General features: G+C 35.9%; 2 protein-coding genes across 4 annotated transcripts in view; one reads left to right on the plus strand and one right to left on the minus strand.

The window, feature by feature from the left end:
- The window catches only part of LOC109053126 (zinc finger CCHC domain-containing protein 7), a 49906-nt gene extending 47582 nt beyond the window's left edge, over nucleotides 1-2324 (minus strand). The window contains exon 1 of the mRNA XM_042711072.1: nucleotides 1250-2324. Within this exon, the coding sequence (XP_042567006.1) occupies nucleotides 1250-1763 (514 nt within the window). The 5' untranslated portion in view covers nucleotides 1764-2324. The remainder of the gene's footprint in view (nucleotides 1-1249) is intronic.
- A 6309-nt stretch (nucleotides 2325-8633) lies between these two features.
- LOC109110053 (paired box protein Pax-5) overlaps nucleotides 8634-27227 on the plus strand; it is a 48583-nt gene continuing 29989 nt past the window's right edge. For 2 of the 3 annotated variants that reach the window (XM_042711174.1, XM_042711316.1), the window contains exons 1-5: nucleotides 8634-9053; nucleotides 17422-17587; nucleotides 19681-19878; nucleotides 21263-21327; nucleotides 23976-24101. In XM_042711174.1, coding sequence (XP_042567108.1) covers nucleotides 9008-9053; nucleotides 17422-17587; nucleotides 19681-19878; nucleotides 21263-21327; nucleotides 23976-24101 — 601 coding nt within the window. In that variant the 5' untranslated portion in view covers nucleotides 8634-9007. Of the gene's footprint in view, nucleotides 9054-11939; nucleotides 13566-17421; nucleotides 17588-19680; nucleotides 19879-21262; nucleotides 21328-23975; nucleotides 24102-27227 lie in introns of those variants that run through there. The other variant, XM_042711241.1, reaches the window with a different exon arrangement.

The raw sequence follows: 27227 nt of genomic DNA on the forward strand, positions 1-27227 counted from the left end.
TACAATTTAAAATAATTGTTTTTAAATTTATTATACTTTAAATTATCATTTATTTCTGTGATGCAAAGCTGAATTTTTAGGATCATTATCACATGATCCTTTAGAAATCATTCTAATATGATGATTCATTATCAAAGTTGGAAACAGTTCTGCTGCTTAATAATTTTTCAGAACATGTGATACTTTTTTAGGATACTTTGATGAATAAAAAAGTAAAAAAAAAAAAAAAAAAAAAAAGAAGAAGCTATGTTTTTAAAATATAAATATTTTGTAATAACAATATACACTACTGGTCAGCTAATTTGGGGTCAGTAATTTTTTTTTTCTTTTTTTTTTAAATAAAATCACATACTTTTATTCAGCAGTGATGTGTTAAATTGATAAAAAGTGATAGTAAAGAAAATATATTATTAGAATATATATTATTAGAATTTTTTTTTTTTTTTGAATAAATGCAGTTCTTTTTAACCTTTTATTCATCCAATATATTAGAACAGCAGAACTGTTTCCAAACACTCATAATAAAATCGAATATTAGAATGATTTCTAAATGATCATGTGATAGACTGGATGTTACATGTGACACCGAAGGCTGGCATAATGATGCTGAAAAATTCAGCTTTGCATCACAGGAATAAAATTATTTTTTTAAAGTATATTCACATAGAAAACTATTATTTTAAGTTGTAATAATATTTTCACAAATATTACTGTTTTTTCTGTATTTTTGATCAAATAAATGCAGGCTTGATGAGCAGAAGAGACTTCTTTCAAAAACATTAAAAATAGTAATGTTTCCAAATTTTTGACCTGTACTGTACATGTTTGGAACGACATGAGGATGAGTAAATAACGACAGAATTTTAATTTTTGTGTGAACTATCCCTTTGAAGTTGCACTCATTAAGTTTTTGTTTACATTTCGCTTACACTATGGAAGTACATTTCCATCTAAAATAGTTATTGGTGGTTGCAGTTTAGACATGTACAGTCACACTGTGAGATATAAAATCACATTATAAGAAATAAAGTCTATAATGTACAATAAACTTGCCGCTGAAAAACTGAATCCGGACCATCCTAAACATTCTTTAGAATAATGTTTAATAATGTTTCTGTGTCTATTTTCATTTTTGTTTTAGCCGTTTCTTGTGTCTAAATTAAAATGTGGACATGTAAAGCCTTAAATAGGAAAAAACTACTGAGTGCACGATTATAAAAATAAGACTAAAATCAGGTCAGATTCTTACCTGGTAAGGAGACGTTGAGCTGGATGCTCTGATCTTCATCCTGTCTGTCCCGGCCCAGAATCATCCAGTTCTCCAGTCCATCCGAGTCTGAGTCCGAGTCCGAATCCTTCACAAAAGCGGGTACAGATTCAGAAGAGCTGTCGTCTGAATCAGAATCCAACACCACAATATCATCCGGGGAGCTCTTTCCCGCTTCAACTTGTGGTAGACAGGGTGAAAGCAGCTTCCCGTTCCAGCGTTTGGATGATTGACCTTTCTTAGCACACACACTGTCATCTTCCTCTGTGACAGCATCTGGGCCAGAGTCAGTCACGATGACATCTACAGGTGGAGCAGGTACTGATGACTGGACCTCTCTCGAGTCCTCACGGTCCTCCTGGATCTCAGCGCCGTAGTGCAGCTGGGAATAAAGCCGGAACTCCAGTTCACTGTCAGCGTCAGACAAACTGGAGTCTGCATCATCCGCGTACAGCTCGTCCTCATAGTCCTCCTGCTCCTGATACCCTGAGAACATCTCAAAGAGAGCCCTAAACAGAGAGCGGCCCGGCCATAAACATCAGCAAGAGTCAACAGAAGACAGTCTCTATCCATAACACAAAGTGCAATGACAAGAACATAAAACACACTGTCAGTTTAGCTTTTATTCACACTGTTAGTTTACTGCTTCCTATCCTGAAGGATGACACTGAGCCCAGATCAATGTCTCTTCTGTATATACAGTACAGTACAGTACAGTATGAACTTTGTTTACATTTATCCAGCTTGACAGCAGCACGTACGAAACATTCAAGAGAGAGACATTTCTGGTCAAAAAAAACGATTTGAAACATTTCGAACACAACAGATTTAACACATAAACAACACAGCATGGACACTATACCAGAAGGCTAACTGGAAACCTAAAGCATCCAGAAATAACAAGAAACCTAAAGTGTTCGCAAATAATAAATATCTGTATAAAACCAATGAGAAAAAATAAGCCTTTGTACTCTAACAGGTTAAAATCAACGAAGACCAACATTAGATATAACACATCATGTGATGAGCATGTGTTAGCCTCAGTGCTATCGAGTGCTGCTCAGTGACCCACGTGTGTTCACGTACACTCGGCCGCCGGCTGGGCACGTATTGCTAATAAACACGCACGGCTGTGTTTTTAAACATCTGTATCTCGGCTACACCGTATGACACGTTTCATCGCGCTCTCAACGAGACTGAATAAAAATCTAACCTGTTTTTAAGTTCCGATTTGCAACACGGGGACACCCGCTTCCGGACTCCACAGGACAATTAAATGGTTTGGTTGGTGATTTTTTATTCATCGGTGGGAAAGAGGTGTTTTTTTTGGAGAAGATGATGGATGGTAGTGACTCTGAATCTGGGGATTGTTTTAACTATTACCATGCTTGTGAATGGGGCAGGATTTGAAAATGTATGAACTGTCCTTACTTGAATCTTCTGTTTGTGTGAAGCCTCGTTGTCCTTATAAGAAACATAAAAGTAACAGGTTGGTACCTGATATGAACTTCAGGCATGAATCATTTAATTGGTATGCCTTGTTCAGAGAGATAGCATGTCATTTGGGAGAGGTTGCACTTAATTTCGTGAAAACACAGTGATAATAATGTTCAATGGTACTGAACAAATTGACAAATTTATTGCAAAATTACCTTTTTTTAGTGATAATTACTAAAAACCCTAACACACAATATGATAAACAGTAATGTGTCCTCAAAAATTGGCTGCAAAAATTAATAAGCAAATCAAAAATACATAAACACACACACACACACACACACACACGATTCCTATCATTATGGGGACATTCCATATCATAATGGCTTTTATGCTGTACAAACTGAATTTTCTGTACTCTTACCCCAAACCTAGCCCTCACACAAAACTTTCTGCATTTTTAGATTTTCAAAACACTTCATTCTGTATGATTTATACGCTTGTTTCCTCATGGGGACCCACAAAGTATAGGGCTGCACGATTATGACAAAAAACTTGATTATTCCCTTGTGATTGTAATCGAGATTATTAATTACAGTTATCACAGTTTACACTGAATGATGTTTGAAGCAACCCCATGGCATATTTTTAGATGAAAATAAACAAGCTGAAAACACTCTAACTGAAAGAACCTTTATTGCTTTTCTATAGCATTAAGACTCAAATGTCAGTATAACATTGGATTGGTTTCCTCTTTAAAGGACCAGTTCACTTCCAGAATAAAAATGTACTGATAATTTACTCACCCCCATGTCATCCAAGATGTTCATAAATTGTCTTCAGTCACAAAGAAATCAAGGATTTTGAACTATTGAACAATTTGGACCTTCAGCCCATTGGTCCTCATTGAAGTCCATTATATGGAGAAAAATCCTGGAATGTTTTTTCCTCAAAAACCTTAATTTCTTTGCGACTGAAGACAGACAGACATGAACATCTTGGATGACATTGGGGTGAGTAAATTATCAGGAAATTTTTATTCTGGAAGTGAACTAATCCTTTAAATAATAATTTTAAAAAAGTGTAAATATGCATGGTATTATAATGTTATACTAAAATTAAAACAATGGAAAAACCCTTAAGATAACATGTAGAAAGACGCAGAATAACAGTGTACTCTGAATGATTAATTGCTGCTTTAAACAATTACGTAATTGGGGAATCAGTCATTGTAATCGTGATTAGAAATTCGATTTATTGTGTAGCCCTACCAAGGTCAAAAATAACTGGTATTACTATTGCAGGGCCATTTGGTCCCCATAATGTTATGAATACATGCACACACACACACATATATATAGACAACAACATTGCTTCAAAACTTGCTTGCAAAAATAAATAAATAAAGTGTGTGAATATACACACACACACACACACACACATACACACACACACACACTTTTTCATTTATTTTTGCAAGGAAGTTATGAGGCAGTGCTGTCGTCAACATATATATATATATTGTTATACTGTATATTTAATTTCATTTGTACCAGTTAGAAATTCAAGACATAAGCTGGCATTTCAAGATGCTGGCCTTGTATGAGATGTGAACTTCTTGCTATCTTTACTGCTGTAATAGAAATAACATGCAAAATGTTATTTTATCGGTTGCTATATTTGGCCTGTTCTGAGGTCCACATTTACATATCTTAACAGGCAGCATATATCTGTCAGAAACATATCTAAATATAAATCAAACATCCATATCTGTGCTTTCGTTCTTTCATACGTCCTTTCTTTCTTTCATTCTTTTTCTTTCTTTCTTTATTTGGTGGGATGTGGGAATCATGGTGTGAATTCCATCTGATTCTGAAGACGTCTCCATGCGTGTCAGTGTCAGAAAAGGCCATCAAAGCAGTGGATTGTTTTCTTTCAAAATGTTACATTTCCTAAATGAAGCCAAAAGCCCAGCACATACACCATATTTTAGGAGAAGGCTGTAAAATAGTGCCTGCGGCTGGAGAACTGAATGCCTGGCTGCTCTACAGAAATTGCTCTATTGGACGGATTTGTTGATCGTTATTACCATTATTGTTTTAAAAGGAAAAAGGGAAGCATTTGTTCGTCAGTTAATCTGCACAAATTCAAACCAGTGGGGTGTTGAAGATGGGGTCACCAGTGAGGATGCAGGCGTTCCCATTCCAATATCTGATTCCACGTGGCTGTTCTGCATGAGAAAGATTTTCATTTGGGAAATGAAGCCAAATGGCCGACTTCACCGACCCCTGCATTTCTATTGCTGATGTCTCCACAGCCTGCACCTTTAATGTGTTATTCAAGTGTAACATTGACCCATACTGTGCTGTGATCAATATTTGAGCATGCAATTATCATGGCTTTGAAAGTTATAAGTCTATTTGGGTGCTATATACAAACATAATAGCTTTATTGCTGTAGGAATCTAGATATCTAGTGATATTCTAGTAAAAACAATCACAGCACAAACGTATAGAAAAAACAGTGTTATACATGAAGTGTATCAGATACTAAATAATGGGTTAATGTTAATAATAAATGAGTTTGTCCTTTTTTTTTCACATGAGGTTTGCTGACTCCGTCTTTTCTTTGTGTAGATTCAAAATCCAGAGCCCTTTGTTCTGACAATTTATTAAACTGGACTGATGTCACTCGCCTGTTTGATTGTGTTTCTTTTTGAGGGTCCACTTAGAATACCAAAGCACAGTTTGACCCCAGCATGTCGCTACACGTCACACGATCTGGAACAAAACATTGAGTTAAGAAACCCATGTCCTCTTTGTGTGGTCTGGTGTTGTGCCAAGTGTTGACAGGTCTAGAACTGGCACTGTTTCCTGCCGTGGCTTGGGGTTCACTTCTTCTCTAGACATTTTCACAGTTGTTATCAGGTTAATACTTAAAATACATCATTATAATAAACCGCTCGATTAGATAATTACCCATTTGATACAGATTTCGGCGTAACACCAAACTTGTCACGTTGCTGAGCAAAACAAAATTTTCAGTATGAGGATTCTGTTTCTGTTAAGAGAGCACCTCTGGCAAAGTTATTAACACATTTTAATAATACTCTTTTATTAAAGAAAAAAAAAAGGAAAGGATACCCCATCAATGTCCTTTGCATGTAAAACTAACAATAACACAGCATTGGCAAGGTCTCTCTTTAAGCATGGAAAGATTTACATGTTTAGCACTGCAGCAAAAGTTATTCTTTATGAGCTAGTTATCATAACCAATCAAATTCTGCTGGTGCATTTCACATAGGTTTTTACTAGATATACAGGTAAGATATGTAAAATCATTAATATGGAAAGCTGCTTACCAAAATAACCATATCTTGCTGAAATACTGTTGCTATGCGGAACCATAAAACAAGATCTCCTTCAAAAGCTTTCAAAATATTCCTGTATTCATTCCTTCATTTGTTTGTTTGTTATTTGATGACAGTGTTGGCTTTTGTTTCCACAGTAGAAACTATAATTGTAGTATTTTTAATTATTTTTGAAAGGGATACTAAGGGATATAAGAAACGCAAAAAAGTGTGCTTCTGTCATAAACACTGAGGGCCAGATGATAGACAGACATTCCGTATTTCTTCTGTTGCTTTTTTTTTTTTTAAGTCCTGCTGATAAGACAATTTTGGATCATGCAGATGTGAGCCTGCGTGTGTTAATATTGTGGGAAACACAACATTCGTTTTATAGACATCTATTCATAATACATTCACAGACCAAATGAGTTCAGTCGAAAATGGAGGCGTCATTAATGTTGATTTTCTCTGTGTATTTGTTTACTTTTTGTTTTAATTGTCCGCTTTGACTGTCGCGTCTCGGTCAAAAGCGATTATTTCCGCTTCCAGCAGGGAAACAGCCAAAATTCTTCCTTACCAAAAACTCTCCGCGCTTTAATTACCTTATTAATTACATTAAGAAGGAATCTGAAACACCACATTTTGTAATCCTATCACGTTAAGATTGCATGGGTGAAGCAATGTTGCCAAACGGAATAAAAAAGCAACTTCACACAAAAAAACTCTTTAGAAAATTATGATTCTGTCGCCTATAAATAAATGCATTACTTAAATTATCTTAATTATTGTAAATAATTTATATTTATATTAAATGATTTAATTATTTGCATGTGCACAAATATATTTCCAAGCATATTTTAACTTTTTGTGGTTAGAGATCAATTTACTTCTGTAGTCTATAAATAAATTATGCCTTACAAATTTACCAGTAACCATAGTTTCCGAAAAAAATAAGCATATTTGTTAAACTAACTATTGCAGTACAGTAACTCAAACTATATTTCCTGCCAAAAAATATAAGATCCGACGTTTCTTGCCTTTTTTCTTTTAATACTAGTAATAGCTTTACCAGGTTATGTACAGTGCAATAAAAACTGTAGAAGGAGCATTATTATTAGCCCTAGTATAATTGTTATTATTATTATATAAATAAAAATAATGTTTTAATTATACATTAATAAATCTTGCATGTAAAATTATATACAGTTTATATAAGTAAATACATGATTTTTGTTCTGTTTTTCAGTACTATTGTAAAATAAGAGTCAGTGTTAACTGCTAGATGAATGAGAATAAAATTCTCAGAACTGTTTTGTATCACTTGATGTCCTAAACATTCTGCCTGTGTTTTGGCCATCGTGGACAACATGGATGGGTGGAAAAAAGAAGCCCTGTGGTCCTAAGTGGTAAAAGAGGTGACAAGAAGGGAGGAAGGGGAAGAAAGAGTGGACGTTGATGTAGGTTTATGTAGGACAAGTTTGGCCTTTGATCTTGGAGCGGAGTCGTGTGTAGCGATGCGGTTCCCTCGCCTCTGGTCTCCGTGACAACAGCCACCTGCACAGCAGCACCGGCGCGCATCTCTCGTCAGAGCATCACAAGCCCAAGCTCACAGAGGGCAGGTCACACTGCATGGGGCTCAATCTCAAAATTCAGCCCCACTTTATAATTATTTTATTTATTTATTGCAAATGAATACAGGCTTCCCGTCATGCGCGAAAAGTATTGTAATTAAATAACTGACCTCTGGGCCAAAATTATCTGAAACAAGCCACGGGCCACTCCGTATTAAATTAATAAGGTCTAAAGCTTCATTCATTATTCTGCCTTTAGCCCTCTATCAATGGAACATGGCTTTATGAGGCGCGATTAAATGAGCTACATTTGTTGTTTTCTGAGTAGAGGTCAGAGAGTGCTGAACTGCGCGTCTATCGCATTGTTCAACGCTCAATTGTGTCTGTGTCGTCCATGAACCTCGAGACCTCAAATCATCATCCAGCGCGTGCATTCACGTGCATTGTTAGGAAAAAAGCAAAAACATTCAGCAAAAGTCTTGCTAGGTTAATCAAATGATGCTTAAAAAATAAAAACAATGCAATAAAAACAACCAAAAAAAGCTCAACCATTATAAACTTATTTTTTTGCTGTTTTGGCAGATACATTTATTTATAACACTTATGCTATTATAAACATTATTAGACCTGCAATATTGATTTACAGACCATTCGTGAATAGCTTGAAATGTCTAAAATGTTCATGCATAATTTATAGAAATAAAATGTATACTATTTTTATCTTAAAACCTTAATATTGAAAGTTATTGTAAAGTGTTATTTGACTTTCTTAAACCTAAAATTAGCTCTGTTACGATTCGTGCAGATGTTGTTTTTTTAATGTTATTTATTTATTTAAATAAAGATCATGTTCTGTATTTCACTTATCTACTGAACCCCAAATCCCTTGACGCACTTAAACTTGTCAGCATGAGAGAGGGACAGAGAGAGAGAGAGAGAGAGAGAGAGAGAGAGAGAGAGAGAGAGAGAAAGTTATGCTAACAAATTAACAGATATACGCATATACCCACTGCCCTTATCTGAAGAGGGGAGCGGACGTGTGTGTGTGTGTGTGTGTATGAGAGAGAGAGAAAGAAAGAGAGAGGCAGAGAGAGAGAAAGAGGAAGAAAGAGGGCATGAGCGCGCGGCTCTTTCTTGACTTTGCCCCATAATCGTTTCACGCTTCCTTTAGAGTCTCTTTTCCACCTAAAACGTTTAGTCTCACTCCAGTGAACAATTGCAACGGCGCAACAGGGAGCGGAAGAGTCACGTTATTTCAAACTACTATTCGTCAAAACCACTGTTACACAAAAGAGCAGAGAGAACAGCAACGGAGGACTTAGGAGAGGGAACTTTTTTTGTTTTCACCCCTCCACCCTCTCGTCCCTCTGTCCAACCTCTAGGATGGACTTGGACCAAAAGGGTCCATCTCTGCGCATCGGACGGTCGGGTAGGGCCTTGTCTGTTTCTCCATTTCACTTGAACTACTATTGTTTGTTCAAAGTTGTCTACTAATAAAACTGTCTCTCTTTTACAAAACTGAACTAACAAATACAGCATTTGTGCACTTGCTGCATGGGTTATATGTCTTTGATAAAACTGTTTGATTTTTGGATTGACCCTTATATTGATATGAACGCTGGTGGTTCATCTTTTGACACCTTTAACAAACAAATTCGGGAACAACGTGGGCCTAGAAATACATAAGCTTGCATTTTGGCCACACCTTTGCTGACTCTGACTTTGACAGCATCGTATTTTGAGCTTGAATTGTGCTGGTTTGGGCCTATTTCCCCGGCCTATTACAGTCCAAAGGAACAATTAAAATTCAAAACCCTCACACAGAATTTAAAAACAGAACTCTATTTGAAACCAGTGACATTTCCTCTCACACAACGAAGTTGCTGAAAGATGCTCGAACTGAGTGTGAGTGTCTATACTGCTGATGTTTTCATTCAGGATCCAAACGCATTAATTATAACTGTTCAGTCCATGGATTCAGTAGCATATAGTTCTGTGTTTTCGTCGTTCACGCGTCACATTTAGAAGTCCCAGTGAAATGGCGCGTGCAGTTGAGATTTATGCATAGATTCTGTTGGTGTTGGTGCTTGTTGCTTTGCTAAACGTGAGATACGTAAATCGCAGAGTAGTCAGAATTGCTTGTTGCCATGTAGAAATTCTACTGTATTAGTATAAAGTATACACACAGTACACGCTCTGCCAACTAAAGAGGGGACTTAAATAGACCAGTTTAAATCAGCTATGGTGGTTTATCCCACCTGGTTCAAAACGACTAGCTTTGAACCCCAGCTTTAATTGAAGACTAAATAATATTATTATGCGACATCCTAGTATATTTAGATCTCGTGTTTTTATTTGTCTAGTGATTTTTACGGGTATAGTTTTTTAATGTTGACCTACAACATTCAATTTGGCCTTGACCTGGAACATAATTTATAGAATTGATTTAACTTTCGATTAATGTGAAACACATTCTCTACTTCTCACGAATATAATATGAGTTTTTCTGTCAGTGATGTGATTCATTGCACTTACGACCAACTTGGACTGTACTAGAAAAACATGTGCTTGACTCTGAAATATTTTCAATTATTATTAATAAATATTCATATTTGCGCCCAATTCTGAACACTTTTATAGAAATGTTAATATTTATAATGTGTATTTTCTTAAGATTATCTACATAAATGATGTGAGTTCGAGTCCTAAATCATTACTGCCTTAAAAATTTTCTCAAAGGCCGACTAAAAAAAAAATCTGATAATTTACTCGAAAGATTTAAAATGTTTAATGAGCCTATACCTTTTTATAAAATAATTAATGTTTCTTGGGGGGAGGGGTTTGTCTCTAAATATAAGAATCGAGACAACAGCTAACAAATAAATGAGTCAAATGAAAGCCGACAAGGCCTTCATAACATTAATGAAAAGGTTGAACTTGATTGTTAATGTAAGTAAAATAACTTGATCATTCCAATATTTAAACATAGGCCTATTATTCAATTTAAAGAGGAATACAGAATCTGCAAATAACGCTGTTGGCTATTTTAACAATGCAACACATTTATTTACTGTGATTTCGTAAGAGAGAGAGAGAGAGTGTGTGTGTGTGTGTGTGTGTGTGTGTGTGGCAAGCTGACGTGATCCAGCTACTTCACATGAGACCAAAAGGTTCGCCCCCTCGTGGCACTTACGGCGCACCGCGCGGGAATCTTTTCAAGATTATACAGAACATGAATGCACATGGATTTTGAACATGAAGTACAGGATTCCAGTGATTTAAAGCCTAAGTTATTCCGATTACACGCAAATACATGTAAAGTCGTTGTGTCTTTGATCTTTAAGTGTAACTAGTCACATTATGACTAGTCACATAAGATGCACCAAAACCTTCTCGAAAATGTTCTCAAACAAAACATAAAAAATCAGTTTTAGAAGAGTTAAATTTGTAACCAGGCAATAAAACATCTCGGCAGAATGTACCACACTGAGAAACATGTATATATATTTTTTCGTTCCATGTTTTGCTAAAGTGCTTTAGCAATTTACATTTTTTTTATATAAATTAATAAAAGACATAAATTAATAAACATATACACCGGTAATAAATTTAAAAAAATCAACTATGCGTTGGAAAATGAAATAGGTCTACTTAAAGTTAATTAATAATTTATTAAGTAATTTATAGAAGTAATTTAACCAGTTTCATTCAAGTATGCTGTTTTCATACCTTAGTAAATGAACTAAAGATTAATATTTATTAATTAATGTTCATAAATATAATAAACCTAGTATTACGTTTTTTAAAATGCTTGTTTTTTTTTTTATATTATACTGATCACCATGATGCTATATCCAACACAACAATTATAACCACCGTTATTTAAAAAACACAACACCTTTAGCAGAACTTCAGCAGAACTTAACATGACAAAATACAAAGTGCTTAATAATTTGTTGGAAGGCTGGTCATGAAAAATTATTTGGCACAAAAATAGAGCAAAAATCTGCGTGGAACAGCGCTCGTGTCCGTCACACAATGTAGATAGGAAGAATCTTTTCTGGAAGGCTCATCAATAACAACGAATTATTTGAGCAAATTTAATGAATGCATAATAATTCAACATTAATTAAAATAACAATTTACCAAAATGTACAAAAATAAATAAATAAATAACTTGTTGTCGAAGATACCATATAATGGCACGTGCAGGTGCCATATATAATTTCCAAAAATGCGCAAATACAATAATGTTTGAGAAAATCTGTTCATTTATTTTATGTGAATAGTATGTTTTATATGCTTATAGCTCAGTAAAATGCTGCAAGGTGTCAATTGCCATGAGCAATAATTTAAAAATTGTTTTACAACGCATTAGGAGTATTCATATAATTAAAAACATTCTGACGCAATATCTCATTAGGCTAATATCTATTTATTAATCAGAATTGACTGAAAAGAGTGAAAATGGATATTTTAAAAATTTCAATTTTATCCCCTTCCTTAATTGAAATTAGACCTGGGATCAGCGACACCACAGAACCGACTTCAAATCAAGACTCCTTATTTGTCAGTGCACAATTGGGACAGCACGTCACTTTCATATTGGCCCAGTGTTAGCCAATCGGTGTCGTCTTTATCCGAGCGCGACTCAGGGCGATTGTGACGGCAGAGGTGCTGTGCCCGGATAGGTAGGTGTATCTTGATTGACAGTCTCGCTCGGGCTCGGTAGTAGATTCAGAGCGCTGTAGCTTTGGCGCTGTCCACACGAGAGCAGGTTCTGAAACGCGCCGCGCGCTCTTGCAGTGTTTGCGCGGAAAGGACGGAGGCTCGACCACTGCTTCTCGCCGCCGGAGCGCTCACTCTGGAAGACCACCTTTCGGCGGACATCGGTTGCGAAGAGACTGAGAAATAACACTACCGTATCAGCCGTCTGAGACTTTCCGTGGATTTTTTACGCACGTACCGAGTGGTTCAAAACTTGATAAAGCCTGTTTTCTTCTTCAGGACATTTCTCGGACATTTTCCCCCAAGTTCAAATGCTTCGCACAATGGCAATTTTTTATTTTCTGTTTAACTTTGGCAAACATTTTGATTTGGGGTTCATTCCATGTACTTTTTAATTTCTAATGTCCACGGCGTATGTCTATTGTTTGGGGATCTCCTTACTGTCGGAGTTTTTTCCTCCTAAAAAGACAGTCTGAGGGCGCGCTTTGAGGGATTAGAAGATCAAGATGCAAGGGATCGCTTTTACGTGAAGATAAGCTACGCTGAACATGAAGTAAATGTTTTGGTTTCTCAGAAACCTCACCAGGATTTTCTGGTATAGAGACGCGCTCTGACAGTCAGTGAACCTCGGTCACAGTTCACGGGTCACGGTCAGTGGAGCGAGGATGTCAAGATAGAGCTTGGAAACGAGTCTTCTACATTTTTATCTAAAGCTTACGACTGTTCGGACTAATATTAAAATTGGTACATATCGCCAGGACTTTTCTTGAAATCCCATTCTGATGAATCCACACTGATGTCTGAGTTCATTCACTCTGGATGCTGGGCCGCGGGAGCAGTTGTGTGACGCGGGAGCAGGGTTGTACCCTGACCATTTGCATTTTTGTTGACTAATTAATAATGGATCAGATAAACTGTAATTTATGAATTATTTCTTTTTCTTTCTCCCTCGAAAAACGCAAAAGCTATTTACATATATACTCTTGACCTTAGGCCTTAGGTCTTCAGGTTCGATTGTTTATTTTCCAACCAAAGTTTCTGTGGACTTCATCACAGCTGAAACTGAGCGGACCGAATACACACGCACAAACCTTTAAAAGAACAAGAACAAAAGCAGGACATTAAAGGCTTTTTGGTGGTTTTCCAAGGGAAGGCCTGTCCTGCAGACCGATGGAAATCCACTGCAAACACGACCCGTTCGCAGCGATGCACAGTAAGTTCACTGCAGACTTTCACTGCTGTCAAATATCTGATTTCTAAAAATATATTGTTTTGATATCTAAAGTATACTCGGATTAAAGCTAATGAGAGCAAAGCACTGTGTGTAGCTACTAAAGCTGGTAAACTTAAAATACGGCGTCTTAAACAAAGTTTTTGTTGTTTGGGACAATTATTTTGGGAGTTTTCTTTTAATTAAAGACTGGGTTGCTTTGTTAGAGCTTCAGCCGTCTGTTTGACAATCCCTGGGGGAAAGAGAGGGGGGAAGAGATCGCGGCCAAGGCCAGCAGCCAGCGCACACAAACTGAACTTGAACCGCAGCTGAGAATATGGCACACAGGCCCGTAACCTTTAAATTACTTTGCTTGAGGGTGGCTGTAAACAGGCCACTTGTGAGACTAAAAACGAAAGCTGAAGTTGCTCACTGTTGCGGAGAGATGTGTGCTCACTCATTCGTGACATGGCGGACCCCGGTGGTCCCCAAAGATATCAGCGTTAAGGGCCCCTTTTCTCTTTCACTCTGTTTATTTCTTGTTCTTTTTGCCGCCAGCGCGCAAACAACAACAGCTTACACACTTTAAATCATTACGAATGGGCATTTTGAGTGTGCAAGACATGCATTAGAATTAAAAAAATATTGTAATAATTCATAAAAATCTTTATAAATTATTTATGAAAAAAATATGTGCATATGTCCTCAATTTGTAAGGAAAAATTGTTTGAAAACTGAAAATCCCAGAGTCTTTGTTACCAAAACCAAGAGCTGCCAATCACACATTATGCACCCGGAAAATACAATTGTGACCTCTCTCTCTCTCTCTCTCTCTCTCTCTCTCTCTCTCTCATTCGCTCTCTCGCTCATTCTTTCTTTCTCTTGCAGTCTTCTTTCTCATCGATGAATAAAAACCTCATACGCCAAGCCACCGCAAAACTCAAATATGCGCGCACCAGCACACGCACATCTGTGTGAAATGACATCTATTGGCACGGTGAATGAAACGGTGGATTAGACGTATACACATTTCAGAAGCTAGAACGAATCACGTTTCCTCTCCGTCACAATATCTCAACCCAATCCGCGGGTAAAACGATTACACCGAACATGTCAAACGGTGCAAGCCTTAAGAATGGACTGTGACACGAACCTGCGAGACTTTTAGGCAAGAAACAGAGATCAAGAAGACTTTAGGATGTTTTAAACTCATACTCATCTTTGAGTAGGCTATTAATAAGACTTTGCAGGTTTTAAAAACTCTTGTACATTTTAAGTTATTATAGAGCCTATATTTAACCACAAGTTGGCCTTCTAAATTTGTTACAGTTTTATGCTAAATTAACATAAACGACAAATGCAGACTAATATAATACATAAATTTTTCGGGAGATTTCTAACAGTGATTTATCTGTTCTTATTTAAATGTAAGATGTGAACAAATATTTACTGTCAAATATTTATTGTTAACTATTTCAGTTGGATTTAGAAGTAGAGCTTTTAACATTATGCTAAGATATATATATATATATATATATATATATATATATATATATATATATATATGAGAAGTGTCATATTGTTCTCTTTCTGTGCTCTTGAGTTTCCCTGCTTGTCGCCTGTTAAAAACTATCAGTATTTTTATTTTTTTTTTTTAAATAATAAGCTACTTTTTTTTTTGTAAATTATGCTAAATGTCTCAAAAATCAATAGGCATTTTCAATGTGGCATTAATTATAATAAGCTACGTGATTAACTTGAGTAAGCCATATGACAAAATAACAATTAATCTGTCATAATATGATCTGCATAGCCTGCAAGTTTATAAGCAAATTATGAATAAAAATGGTCTCCTTAAAACTTTTTTTTTAAATCCAGCATTCCTCAACGCTTGTACTCAACGGTAGCCTACTTCATATTTATTACTTTAATATGTTTTTTTTTTTCTATACAAGATCATATTTACATTTTAAAAATGAAAATGAGTATCTGTGATTATAATTTCAAATGCTGCATTCTTTTCCGAAAACACTGAATTTATCCTGCATGACTGAAGGTAGTCCCCCGATTCTTTCTTCTTTTTTTCTCTGCACGAGTGTGTTTGTTAAAGCACGCCTGATGTCACGTCGCTCTGCTGCGTTCGGTTCGCTCTGTTTGGAGCGGTTTAATCGCAGCGGCCGATAGCGCATCGTAATGGAGCAGCGTCTCTAATCGGGTTTATTTTCTGGATGGGGGAGCATGAATGTCTTTCAGCCGCTCTCGCTATTTCTAAACGGAACCTGCCTCGAAATCAATCAAAGCTCTAGGAACACTTCGATTTATAAGCCAGCCGTATTTGCAGAAGAAACGGGGAAAAGTCTTGGTCAGATCACATCTGAATAGCTTGTTTTGGATAATCCTTAATAATGCAGCCTTTTCTCTCTCTGTGACACACACTTATATTCGAACAAACACACACACACTTACTCTCCCATGCACACTCAAACACAAACTTGCTCTATGCATAATTAAATTGTATGCATGCTTTGTAACTGTAAATCAGTGCTGGTAAAACCAAAACTAGCTTTAAGAGTTAGTTTAGAAATAGATAAGATAAACTGAAGGTAAATTGATTTAAAAATTCAGAGTGAGGAATTTTAAGCTCTGCCTGAGGAAGAAACATTTTATACTCAAGTTTCAACTCAGTTTGATGTATTTCACTGTGTGTTTCTTTTGTAGATACAAAAAATAGTTTCTCTCATTTAAACATGTGATTAAGTAAAAAAAAAAAAAAAAGCTGTTTTAAATATTTTATTAATTTAACAGAAACTTTTATCAAAGGACTTACAAATGAGGTGATCTTAAAAACATGTTTGCATACCTAATTTTTAATGCACATCTTTAAAAATCAATGACTTCATAACTTCATCACTTTGCTCATGTTCGAATAATCAGCTGTAACTGAAAGACACAGAAGAAAGAAAGAAAAGAGAAAAGGAAACTAAAACATTAATAGTAAGGGAAAAGAGGCTATATGAAACTGAAAACGAAATGCATAAAAAAAAGTAAAGTTTTACCTCTCAGAAATCTAAAAGCTCAAATCACTCACTAAATGGTTTTTATTTAATAGGAAAAGCTCCTTCCTTTTTTCCCCTTCTTCAGCCCACTCCCTTGAGAGAATGAAAATGACATGTCGCTGGGTTTTAATTTTCCGTTAGCTGAATTTATGTATTTAGTGATGGGCATACAAGGCCAGTTAGGTCTGTTTGATATTGCCTTCTCGGATGTATTTAAGATCCATTACCCTGTAGCTTGGATTAACAGATACCCCCCAGTTCTTTTGTGTGTGTAAATGTGTGTTTGTGTGTTCCCCTTCTGAAGCAATCAGTATGTTAATATGACCGATTGACTGGATTACCACATAGACTTCTGCACTGAAATGGTGATAAGATACTGAATTTCTAATGATATATATATATATATATATATATATATATATATATATATATATATATATATATATATATATATATATAGTACAAGAATGATACAAAATCGGTATCCAAAAGTCTAAGCCCACCAAGGAGGTCCAGCCCACCACCCACTGTGCAAAAAGACAGACAACAACGATTATAGACAGACACACATATACAAATACTAACTAGAGTGAAGAGGTCATGTGCAGTTCTCTAGGTGACCACCAGGGGCAGATATGATATGATAAGAGGACAGGAAGAGACTGCATAATGGTAACCTTCAGGTCAAAGACACACACACGAAAATGGGACAGCAACGCTTTTTTGCCCACCATGTGTCAGCTTCTGTATTTAAGGAAGAAATGATTTGTTCAGGTTCCTTTTATTAATGTTTGTGTCTGCAGGGCATGGAGGGGTGAATCAGCTGGGTGGGGTGTTTGTGAACGGGCGGCCCTTGCCTGACGTGGTGAGGCAGAGGATAGTGGAGTTGGCCCATCAGGGCGTACGTCCGTGTGACATCTCCCGCCAGCTCCGGGTCAGCCACGGCTGCGTCAGCAAGATTCTGGGCAGGTGAGTTCTGCTTATCATCAAGAAATGTGTAGAAGTACATTTTTTTTTTTTTTTAAGAGAAGTACCTTGCATAAAGCATGTAATAAAAATAGTATTACTATGATACATGTCACAGTAGTAGCACATTACTTAATTGTGTGGACTGTATTACTTCCATATTCTAGTGCTGTATATATTATTTAAAACATTGATATATTATTTAAACTATTATTTCATATGCTAACATTCAAAAGTTTTGGGTCATTAATTTAATTAATTATTTTTATTTTTTTTTTAAATGTTTTATTCAGCAAGGACACATTAAATTGATCAAAAGTCAGAGTAAAGACATTTCTAATGTTAAAAAAAATTAATTTAAAAGAAATGCTTTTCTATTTAACTCCTATTCATCAAAGAATCCTGACAAAATGTATCATGGTTTCCAAAAAAATATTTTTCAGTATTGATAATAATGTATCCTGATAACAATGTATCTTTCTTGAGCACCACTATATTAAAATGATTTCTGAAGGATCACACACTGAAGACTTGGGAAAGCTGAATTTTCAGAAGCAAAAAAAAAAAAAAAAAAAAAAAAAAAATATATATATATATATATATATATATATATATATATATATATATATATATATATAGTATTTTTAAAATAAAATTGTAATGATATTTACAAATATTAGAGACATCTTTTAATTATAAAAATAATAGTGTAGCACTTTTTTCTTAAGATGTAATCATAGATTAGCATTTGAGTTGTACTATATTATATTTAAGAGACAATGAGTCTTGTAACTATTGGCAAACATGTGACTAGACATTCTTTACATTTCACGTCTTAGTAAAGAGGTCAAATGATATCTTGAGCTATTATATGATTATTTCATAGAGCAATGTTTTGGCAATGTAATGCTGTTGAAATGTGTTTGTAGTCTGCGCTATCGGACACCATGGATTAATTCCCACACACAGAGTTTGTCTAGTCTCAGACTGAGAAGAATTTTGAATGGAGAACATCTATTGCCCGTGCTATTTTGTCCACAACTAGGCTTAGTCTTTACCTGGGAAACCAGCTTAATGTCCTCTATTGCATTCAAACAGTGGGGCCAGTATGTGTTCGGAGTCTTGCCTTTAAATGCTTTCCAATCCTCCTTCCGTTCTTTCATCAAGTCAACTTAATCCATAATAAATATCAATTTCTGAAATATCCATACACTGATGAATGCTGTCCGTTCGCTTGATATTCCTCTGCCGGCGGTTCAACTCGAGGCTAACTCAGCACCTTCCTTCAAAGACGACACGTTCAAATTCAAAAATTCTCAAATTCTCGCACCGAAGACAAAGTCAAAGCGCCGTCGTTTCTTTCTGTCATTCTCGGATGAAAAAGAAAAGATTCATCACATTTTACATTTGCATCAAAATGACACTGGCACCATGCGTCTCCCGAGGAGAGAGGGATGGCTGGAAGGACAGAGAGAGGGAGAGAGAGAGCAGGAAAGAGAGGAGGAGAGGGAGGAAGGGGTTAATGGGGAGGACGGAATTTGAATGGATAAAGGTGTGGATTAGTGCTAGAGCCTTTAGCTATATCAAAAAAATGTGTTTCCCATTGTTCTCCTTTGCCTCAACCCTCTTCCCCCAGGTCCAACTCACTCAACCGTTACTGTGGCGCTCGGTGTGTGTGTGTGTGTGTGTGTTTGTGTGGTAATGTCTTCCCTCCCTCTTACTGCTCAGGCAGAAAACACACTAATATGTGGGCTGCAAGTGAGGTTTGTGTAAATAAGGCGTATGACTAACTCTGCTCTCTTGTTAATGAGGGAATTTTCTACACCTTCATTTTGTTGTGCATTTCATGCCTGTGCTGTCTGAGCTTGCTTTTGGTTTATGTTTGTGTATTGAACCTTAACTAAACTAAAGCAGTTAGACACACCAGAGATGAATCAGAGCACCTAAAACCACCTTAACCGTGGTAAAAAAAATCACTACAATGCATAACCTTATATGCTTTATAAAACACCAGCAAGAGCAAAATGTATATCATAATGTACACTACTATTATATCTTGCCTGGTGACATACAGCTCTCCATCTCTCTGTCCTCAGGTATTATGAGACAGGCAGCATCAGACCAGGGGTGATCGGAGGCTCCAAACCAAAGGTTGCTACACCCAAAGTCGTGGACAAAATCGCTGATTACAAACGCCAAAACCCCACCATGTTTGCCTGGGAGATCCGAGACAGACTGCTGGCAGAGAGAGTGTGTGACAATGACAGCGTGCCCAGCGTCAGCTCAATCAACAGGTGTGTGTATGTGTGTGTGCACTGGAAAGATCTGCCATTTAACCCGACACAAACATTTCTGTCTACTTGATTTTTTCACAGTGTCAGTGGAAGATTTAACTTTTTTTAGATTAATAATTCACTCTAAAATAGTTTAGAGTGTGTGCATGAAGTTTACTTGTGTACACTACTTTTCAAAAGTTTGGGGTCGGGAAGATTTATTTATTTATTTTTATCTGGAAGATAAAGGACAAGTAAAGTAATTTACTGGAAAAAAAAATCTTTTTATCTTTCTATTGATGAAAGAATCCTGACTAAAATGTAGCTTCCACAAAAATATGAAGCAGCATAATTTTTTTCCACACTGATAATAATAAAAGTTTCTTGAGCAGCAAATCAGCATATTAGAATGATTTCTGAAGATCATGTGACTCTGAAGACTGGAGCAATGATGCTGAAAATTCAGCTTTGATCACAGAAATAAATTACATTTTACAATATATTCAAAAAGAAAACAGCTGTTTTAAATTTTAATAATATTTGACAATATTACAGATTTGTTTTTACTGTATTTTTTCCTCCCAAATAAATGCATCCTTGGTGAGCATAAGAGACTTTCAAAAACATGTAAAAATGTCCGGATTTGGATGGTACTGTATATGTGCACAAACCATTAAGTTTTTGAGAACAAGCTGATCAGTAGATTAGAAAAGGGACAGAGCAATGCACGGATAAGAGAACGAAAGAATGGTGGAGAGAGACGTGGATAAAGGTAAACAACGGGAAAAAGAGACACATATTCATGAACAGTGTCCAGCTCACAGGTTCAACAGCATGTGTACAGTGACAACCTTTCTCAGAGAGAGAGAGCAAGAGAGAAAGAGAGAGAGAGAGAGAGAGGGAGGGAGAGAGAGAGGGAGAGGGATGAGGAGGAGAGGGGAAAGGTGCTTTGCTTGAGCAGCCATGCAGGAAGTGTGAGACTCTGCTGCCATGTCAGCCTGCATGAGCCACTTCACACACATACACATACACACACACACACGTGCGCGCGCACAAATACACACATGCACACACACACACACACACACACACACACACACACACACACGTGCGCACAAACACACACGCGCACAAACACACACATGTGCGCACACACACGCGAATACACACACACTCGCACACACACGCACACACACACACACACACACACACACACACACACACACACACACACACACACACACACACACACACACACACACACACACACACACACACACACACTTCACATGCTTGTATATTTATATTAAAGCATATACAATACCCACACACCTCCACACATAGCACCTCGCATGGTAAATCCGTACACACATGATGATGCCTGTTTGCTCTTACTTTGCTGCAGGATCATTCGCACTAAAGTCCAGCAACCACCGGGCCAATCAGGAGCTGTCTCTGCCCATAACTTAGGTAAGAGTCAAGTTCACGTCAACTTTTGTCATATTTCAAACTACACAAAATACAAAACCTTAATTCTCAAAATGCAACATAGAAACTGAGCTTCTGAAGAAAAAAAAAGTGTTGACACTACGGGTCAAAGTTTTGGGGTCAGTAAGGTTTTTTTTAAGAAATACTTTTATTCAGCAAAGATACATTAAATTGATCAAAAGTGACAGTAAAATAGATTCTATTGATCTATTCATCCATTCATCAAAGAATCCTGAAAAAACGTATCAAGTTTTCTACAAACATATTGTGCAACACAACTTTTTTTTTACATTTATAAAAGTCTGAACTGTTTCTTGAGCAGCAAATCAACATATTAGAATGATTTCTGAAGATCATGTGACTCTGAAGACTGGAGTAATGATGCTGAAAATACAGCTTGGCATCACAAAAGTAAATTAAATTTTAAAATAAACTAAAATAGAAAACATTTCTTTTAAACTGTAATACTATTTGACAACACTACTGTTTTTATTGTTTTTCTGATAAATAAATGATCAAATCTAAGCAGTTTAGTATATTGCTGAGATCTAATAAAAAACTGAGAATCAGAAGACCTAAAGAAAAATACTAATTTTCCTTTCATTTCCTTTCATTTTTTTTTAACAGGAACATTTATTTCCAGAAGGTTGCAGTATATCAGTTACCCTGTAACACTTATGTAAGCAGGGCTGTATCTATCATAGACATTGAGGGGGGCTGTGATTTTTAAACATTTACTGTACATTTCGATCTCCCCATTCTTTAACATTTGATTAAATTCTTGAATCTAAGACTGCTGCTCTGAGACTCCAATGCAGCCCCCAAAAACCGAAGGAGAATCTCCAAAACTGATCTGAGATTTCGGTAGTTAATAAAGTATTGAACTGCGCTTGTCTCACTGTCAGTAATCTTCATAATCGCACACCTCTGCTTAATCTAAATTAATTTTGCACGCACAACGCTCGCCAGTTCTCCGTCTCCCTCAGATTATGATGATAAATACTTCTCATACTCAGGCGGAAAATTGAAATTTAGGGATTTCGAATATAAAGCGTTCGCTTAGGGTTTCCATTCCTCGACGTGAGGAGAAAAAAAGTGCAAAAGAATACGAGAATCAGATAACTGAAACGATAAATCGAGAGTAAAAAATGGAGGGATATGCATTCATTACATTTTCCACCTGGTTAGCAAACGAGAGTGGGGGTGAGCAAAGACGTTTATCTTTTCACCGAGCGATTTGTTTTCTTTTTTCCCCACTTTCTCTATTTTAGCACAGTCTGTTGGGATGTGGGATTAGCCTCATCTCTACACCTTAGTGTCCCCTTGGGGCCACTGTACTGTCACTCAGGCTGTACGTCAGCTGACAGGAAGTGAGATAAAGAGGAGAGAGAAAGAATGAAGGGTTGACAAAGAGAAGACTTTATGGCCTCGTCCCCTACCGCCAAGACCTCACAGACAGCCAGACATGTCGAAAAGCTGTTAGCTTGTTAGCCTCTTATCCTTGGGCGGCAACACGTTGCCAAAATTGAGTGACAGCCGGTTTTTGGTGAAAGCTCTTTGGCATGACTAAAATGGAATAAAAAGTGGAAGACAACTACTGAAAAAAATAAAAAAATAAAAAAATACACACACACACACACACACACACACACACACACACACACACTCACACACACACACACACACACACACACACACACACACACACACATTATATATATATATATATATATATATATATATATATATTTATATAAATTAAAAGCCTTGAAAATAAAACTTTATTAAAGGGATAGTTAATGCAAAATTGTTCATTCTGTTATTACTTACCCTCATGTTGTTCCAAATTTGACTTATTTTCTTCTTTGGAACACAAAATAATATTAGAATGATTACAAGATGAAGAATGGTGGTAACCAAACATTTTCAGTTAGCATTTTTTTTTTTTATTTTATTTTATTTTATTTTATTTTATTTTATTTTATTTTATTTTATTTTATTTTTATTTTATTTTATTGTAAACAAATAAAATATTTTTTATTTTTTTTTATTTTATTTTATTTATTTTATTTTATTTTATTTTATTTTATTTTATTTTATTTTATTTTATTTTATTTTATAGTCATTGGGAACCCAAACTATCCCTTTAAGTATTTTGCCATAAGTTCATAATTATTATCTTTTTTTTTTTAAATCACAAAACTGCCTCACAGCTTTTTAATATAAAAAACACACATAAAAACACACATAGGTTCAACCAACATGCAGGCAAAAATCTTAAAACAGGAAAAGATATCATAGAAAGAACCCCTGCAGAACATTAGAAAAGTGTGTTAAAGTTTATAGCTTAGGCAAGATTAGTTTAGGTTGTAGAATGCTATTAATTATTTAATTAATCATAATATTTATTCATGATATTTAGCTTGGAAAAATATTGCAAACACAAGGTGTAAGCATTTTAAACTTATTTTTTTAAAGATTTTTCTTCATCATGGACACTCCAAATTGTCATCTTATATATAGTCCAAAGCGAATTTCCTGTCAGTGCAATGAGCAGCAATAATGATATCCAACGTTCATGTATGTTTTAGGGTATTTGGGATTTTCATTACCTCTCTGTAACTTTCTAGCCTCTACAGTGGCAGTGACCCAGGTATCGGCAGTAACCAGCGACGCTGCAGGCTCCTCCTACTCCATCAGTGGAATTCTGGGAATCAGCTCACCTGCCGATGCAAGCAAGCGGAAGAGAGATGAAAGTAGGTCTATATGTGTGCTTTGTTTTGGTGAACTGAAAAGGCCTCGGTTTTGAGCGTTTAATTCTCCACCAAACTCAGTCTAATCTTAGCCTCAAGTGTTATTAATGCTGTTGCATCGCAGAGCGAGTTTATTACATGCAGGACATTTAGTAACTAATGAGACATTCTGTCTACAAGCAATTACAGAACGAAAAAATCAATTACATCCTGTATTCATCGTTCTTCCTTCTTTCTTTCATTCCTATGCACAAAATCATTTCACTGTACACACACATGCACACAAGCACAGATGGAAGTCGCTGAACATTGACAGATGCATCAGAGCAGGAGGGGGATCGGACACCGCTGGCATGTCTTAGATAAACAGCTCTATCCAGGGGAGCCACAGCATGTGCTTGTGGATGTGTGCATGCGTGTGTGTTTGCGCACATGTGTCTATTAAAAAGCCATTGCTTGGCAGACCCCTGCAGTACATGAGGGAACTCCAGATGTCTCTCACACACGCACAAACTCACACACACAATATGACTTATAAAACACCAGACGTCAATAATAAAATATTCCTTTCTGTTTGCTGCCCAGGGTTTTTATAGATAAAAATAAAAATTGAAATTAAAATTAAAACCATAAAAAAAGAGTTTTGTTACTAAAACTTGGTACTAAAATAACTGAAACTGAATATATATATATATATATATATATATATATATATATATATATATATATATATATATATTTATTTTACACCAGTAAAAAATAAATACAAAAAAATTATTCATATTAATACAATATGTTGTGCCCTATTTTTATGGATTTCTTTTTTACAGTGTATAATTTTAGCAACTAATATATGTAGTTATATGTAAATATAAAGAATAAATGTTTTGACAGCTATACACTGTCAAAAAACCCCAAAACAAAACAAAAACGTGAATTTATGGTAAAAAAACAAAAAACAAAAACAGCAGCTGCGGTTGCTAGAACCTTACTGTAAAATGGTACCATCATTTAAGGGTTAAATGGACTGAACTTACATTTACAGTAAAAACAGTAAAAATTTAATTAACTGATGTACTGTTAATATTAGATCTTACTAATCTGTAAAATATACTGATAGCCTCCATAATGATATAGGTGGTAAGAGAGACAAATGATAAATTAGATTTCATCACAAGTTAAGAGTATATTCTGATATACAGTTGAGGTCTCATGTACAAAATACAAAACACCATCATGGTAATACACTGACACTAAAGTAATGCAATAAACATTAACTAAACAACATAAGACGTAACACAAAACTCAAATGTACATAACTGAAATCAAAAAATAACAGGAAACATAATTGTTTAAAATTCTCATGCATTGTGAGAATATCAGTTAACATTTTTTTTTTTACTGCAAATTAAAAGATAACTTAATTTTTTACAAAGACTTTTCCAAAGTCTGAGCATTTTACAGGATTTTACTGTAAAATTACTTAAAATGCCTTGTTAGATCTATTACAGTTTTTCACCATATATAGTAAAGGAATTTGCTGTTATCCAACTGACAGGCTTTTACCACAGGATTGCTAGTCTTTTACTATGAAAATTAAAAAAAAATTTAGTAGTGTATGCTGTAATGTGATATGTAATATAATACAATAATACTAAAGGTAAAATTAACAACATGCATAACTATAGATGCAAAGAAACATAATTTATTTAACACAAAAAAAAAAAAAAAACACACACACACACACAACACACACACCACACACACACACACACACAACACACACACACACACACACACAATGAATAAAACACACACACACACACACACACATCAACGTTCATCCAAGCTCCAATTAGGCCGACGTCTGCCACTGTAATTAATGCAACACATCACATCCAGCAGAGAGGGAGGGGTGACTAAATGAATATGTGTGTTTAATTGACATGGTGAAACTGCGGGTGGTCAGTGCTGTGATGTTTTGCAGTATGTGAGCGTGTCTGCACTCGCAGCGAGGGACGTTCTCATGGGTTTGCTGAAGGCATAAAGTAACATGAGCGATAGTTTTGGCAGCTACAGTAGCCTACACCGCTTGCAAATTTTAAAAAGCATAAGGCACGTTAAGGAGTGTGCAGACTGTGCACGATTTTGTGAGCACGGGAAAGAGTAGGATGGACAAAAATAGGGATTTTTTTCAGGACCTCTTCAGCAGATTTACAGCAAAAGTTCCTGCAACAAATAACTTTCATGAGCAGCTTTTAGTGAATCAAAAACATACAGTGCAACCTGTGAAGACTGATTCTTACCATGATTCAAAAATATACAGTGTGACTAGTGTATATGATTCTTGCAGCGGATGAGTAATAAGCTTATAAGCTGGTTCTCTTTAGTGAATCAAAAACATACAGCACAACCCGTGTAGATGATTCCTGGAGCGAAAGACTCTGTGAGTCCGTTTCTTTTTAGTGAATCAAAAACCAACAGCACTGCCAGTGTAGCTCAAATACAAAAATGAATGACTAGTTCTTTCAATGAACAGTTTTTATGAATAAAAGATAAATGATTAATTTGAATTAGTATGTAACACTACATTATTAGCAAAGAGAGAATTTGTTTCATGTGTGTGATATATGGGCATTATAACTTAAACCCAAATTAATTTCAATTAAACCTTGAGCTTGTGAATCGGAATCAAATTGAGAAATTTGTATCAAAACCCAGTTCAAAGAAACTAAGAAATTAAATAAAGACATTTTTCAAATAGTTAGGTAAATTGCATCTATGTAATACTAGGAATTTCTGTGCTGAGTGGCAATGCTTTCAGAAAGGGAGAGGGAGACAAAATGCATGTTTAGTGAAGCAAGACACTATGATTTTCAGCTGCACACAAGCAGGAAAAGAAGTAACAGAGGCTTCGGATGGCTTAGTGTGTGTGTGTGTGTGTGTGTGTGTGTGTGTTTGGGGGAAGCCCACTGATGCCCTTTGACCCAGGGGAAGTGATCTGAAAGAGAGAACTTGACTTGTGGGGCCTCTAGAACAGAAGCATTGTGTCTGTCCATTGTCTCTGAACGGAGGAGGAACGGACGAGGGGAGGAGTGGAGGAAAGGAGAAACAGAATAAAGAAAGACA

This window comes from Cyprinus carpio, chromosome A1, assembly GCF_018340385.1.
Source record: "Cyprinus carpio isolate SPL01 chromosome A1, ASM1834038v1, whole genome shotgun sequence".
Taxonomy (NCBI): Eukaryota; Metazoa; Chordata; class Actinopteri; order Cypriniformes; family Cyprinidae; genus Cyprinus; species Cyprinus carpio.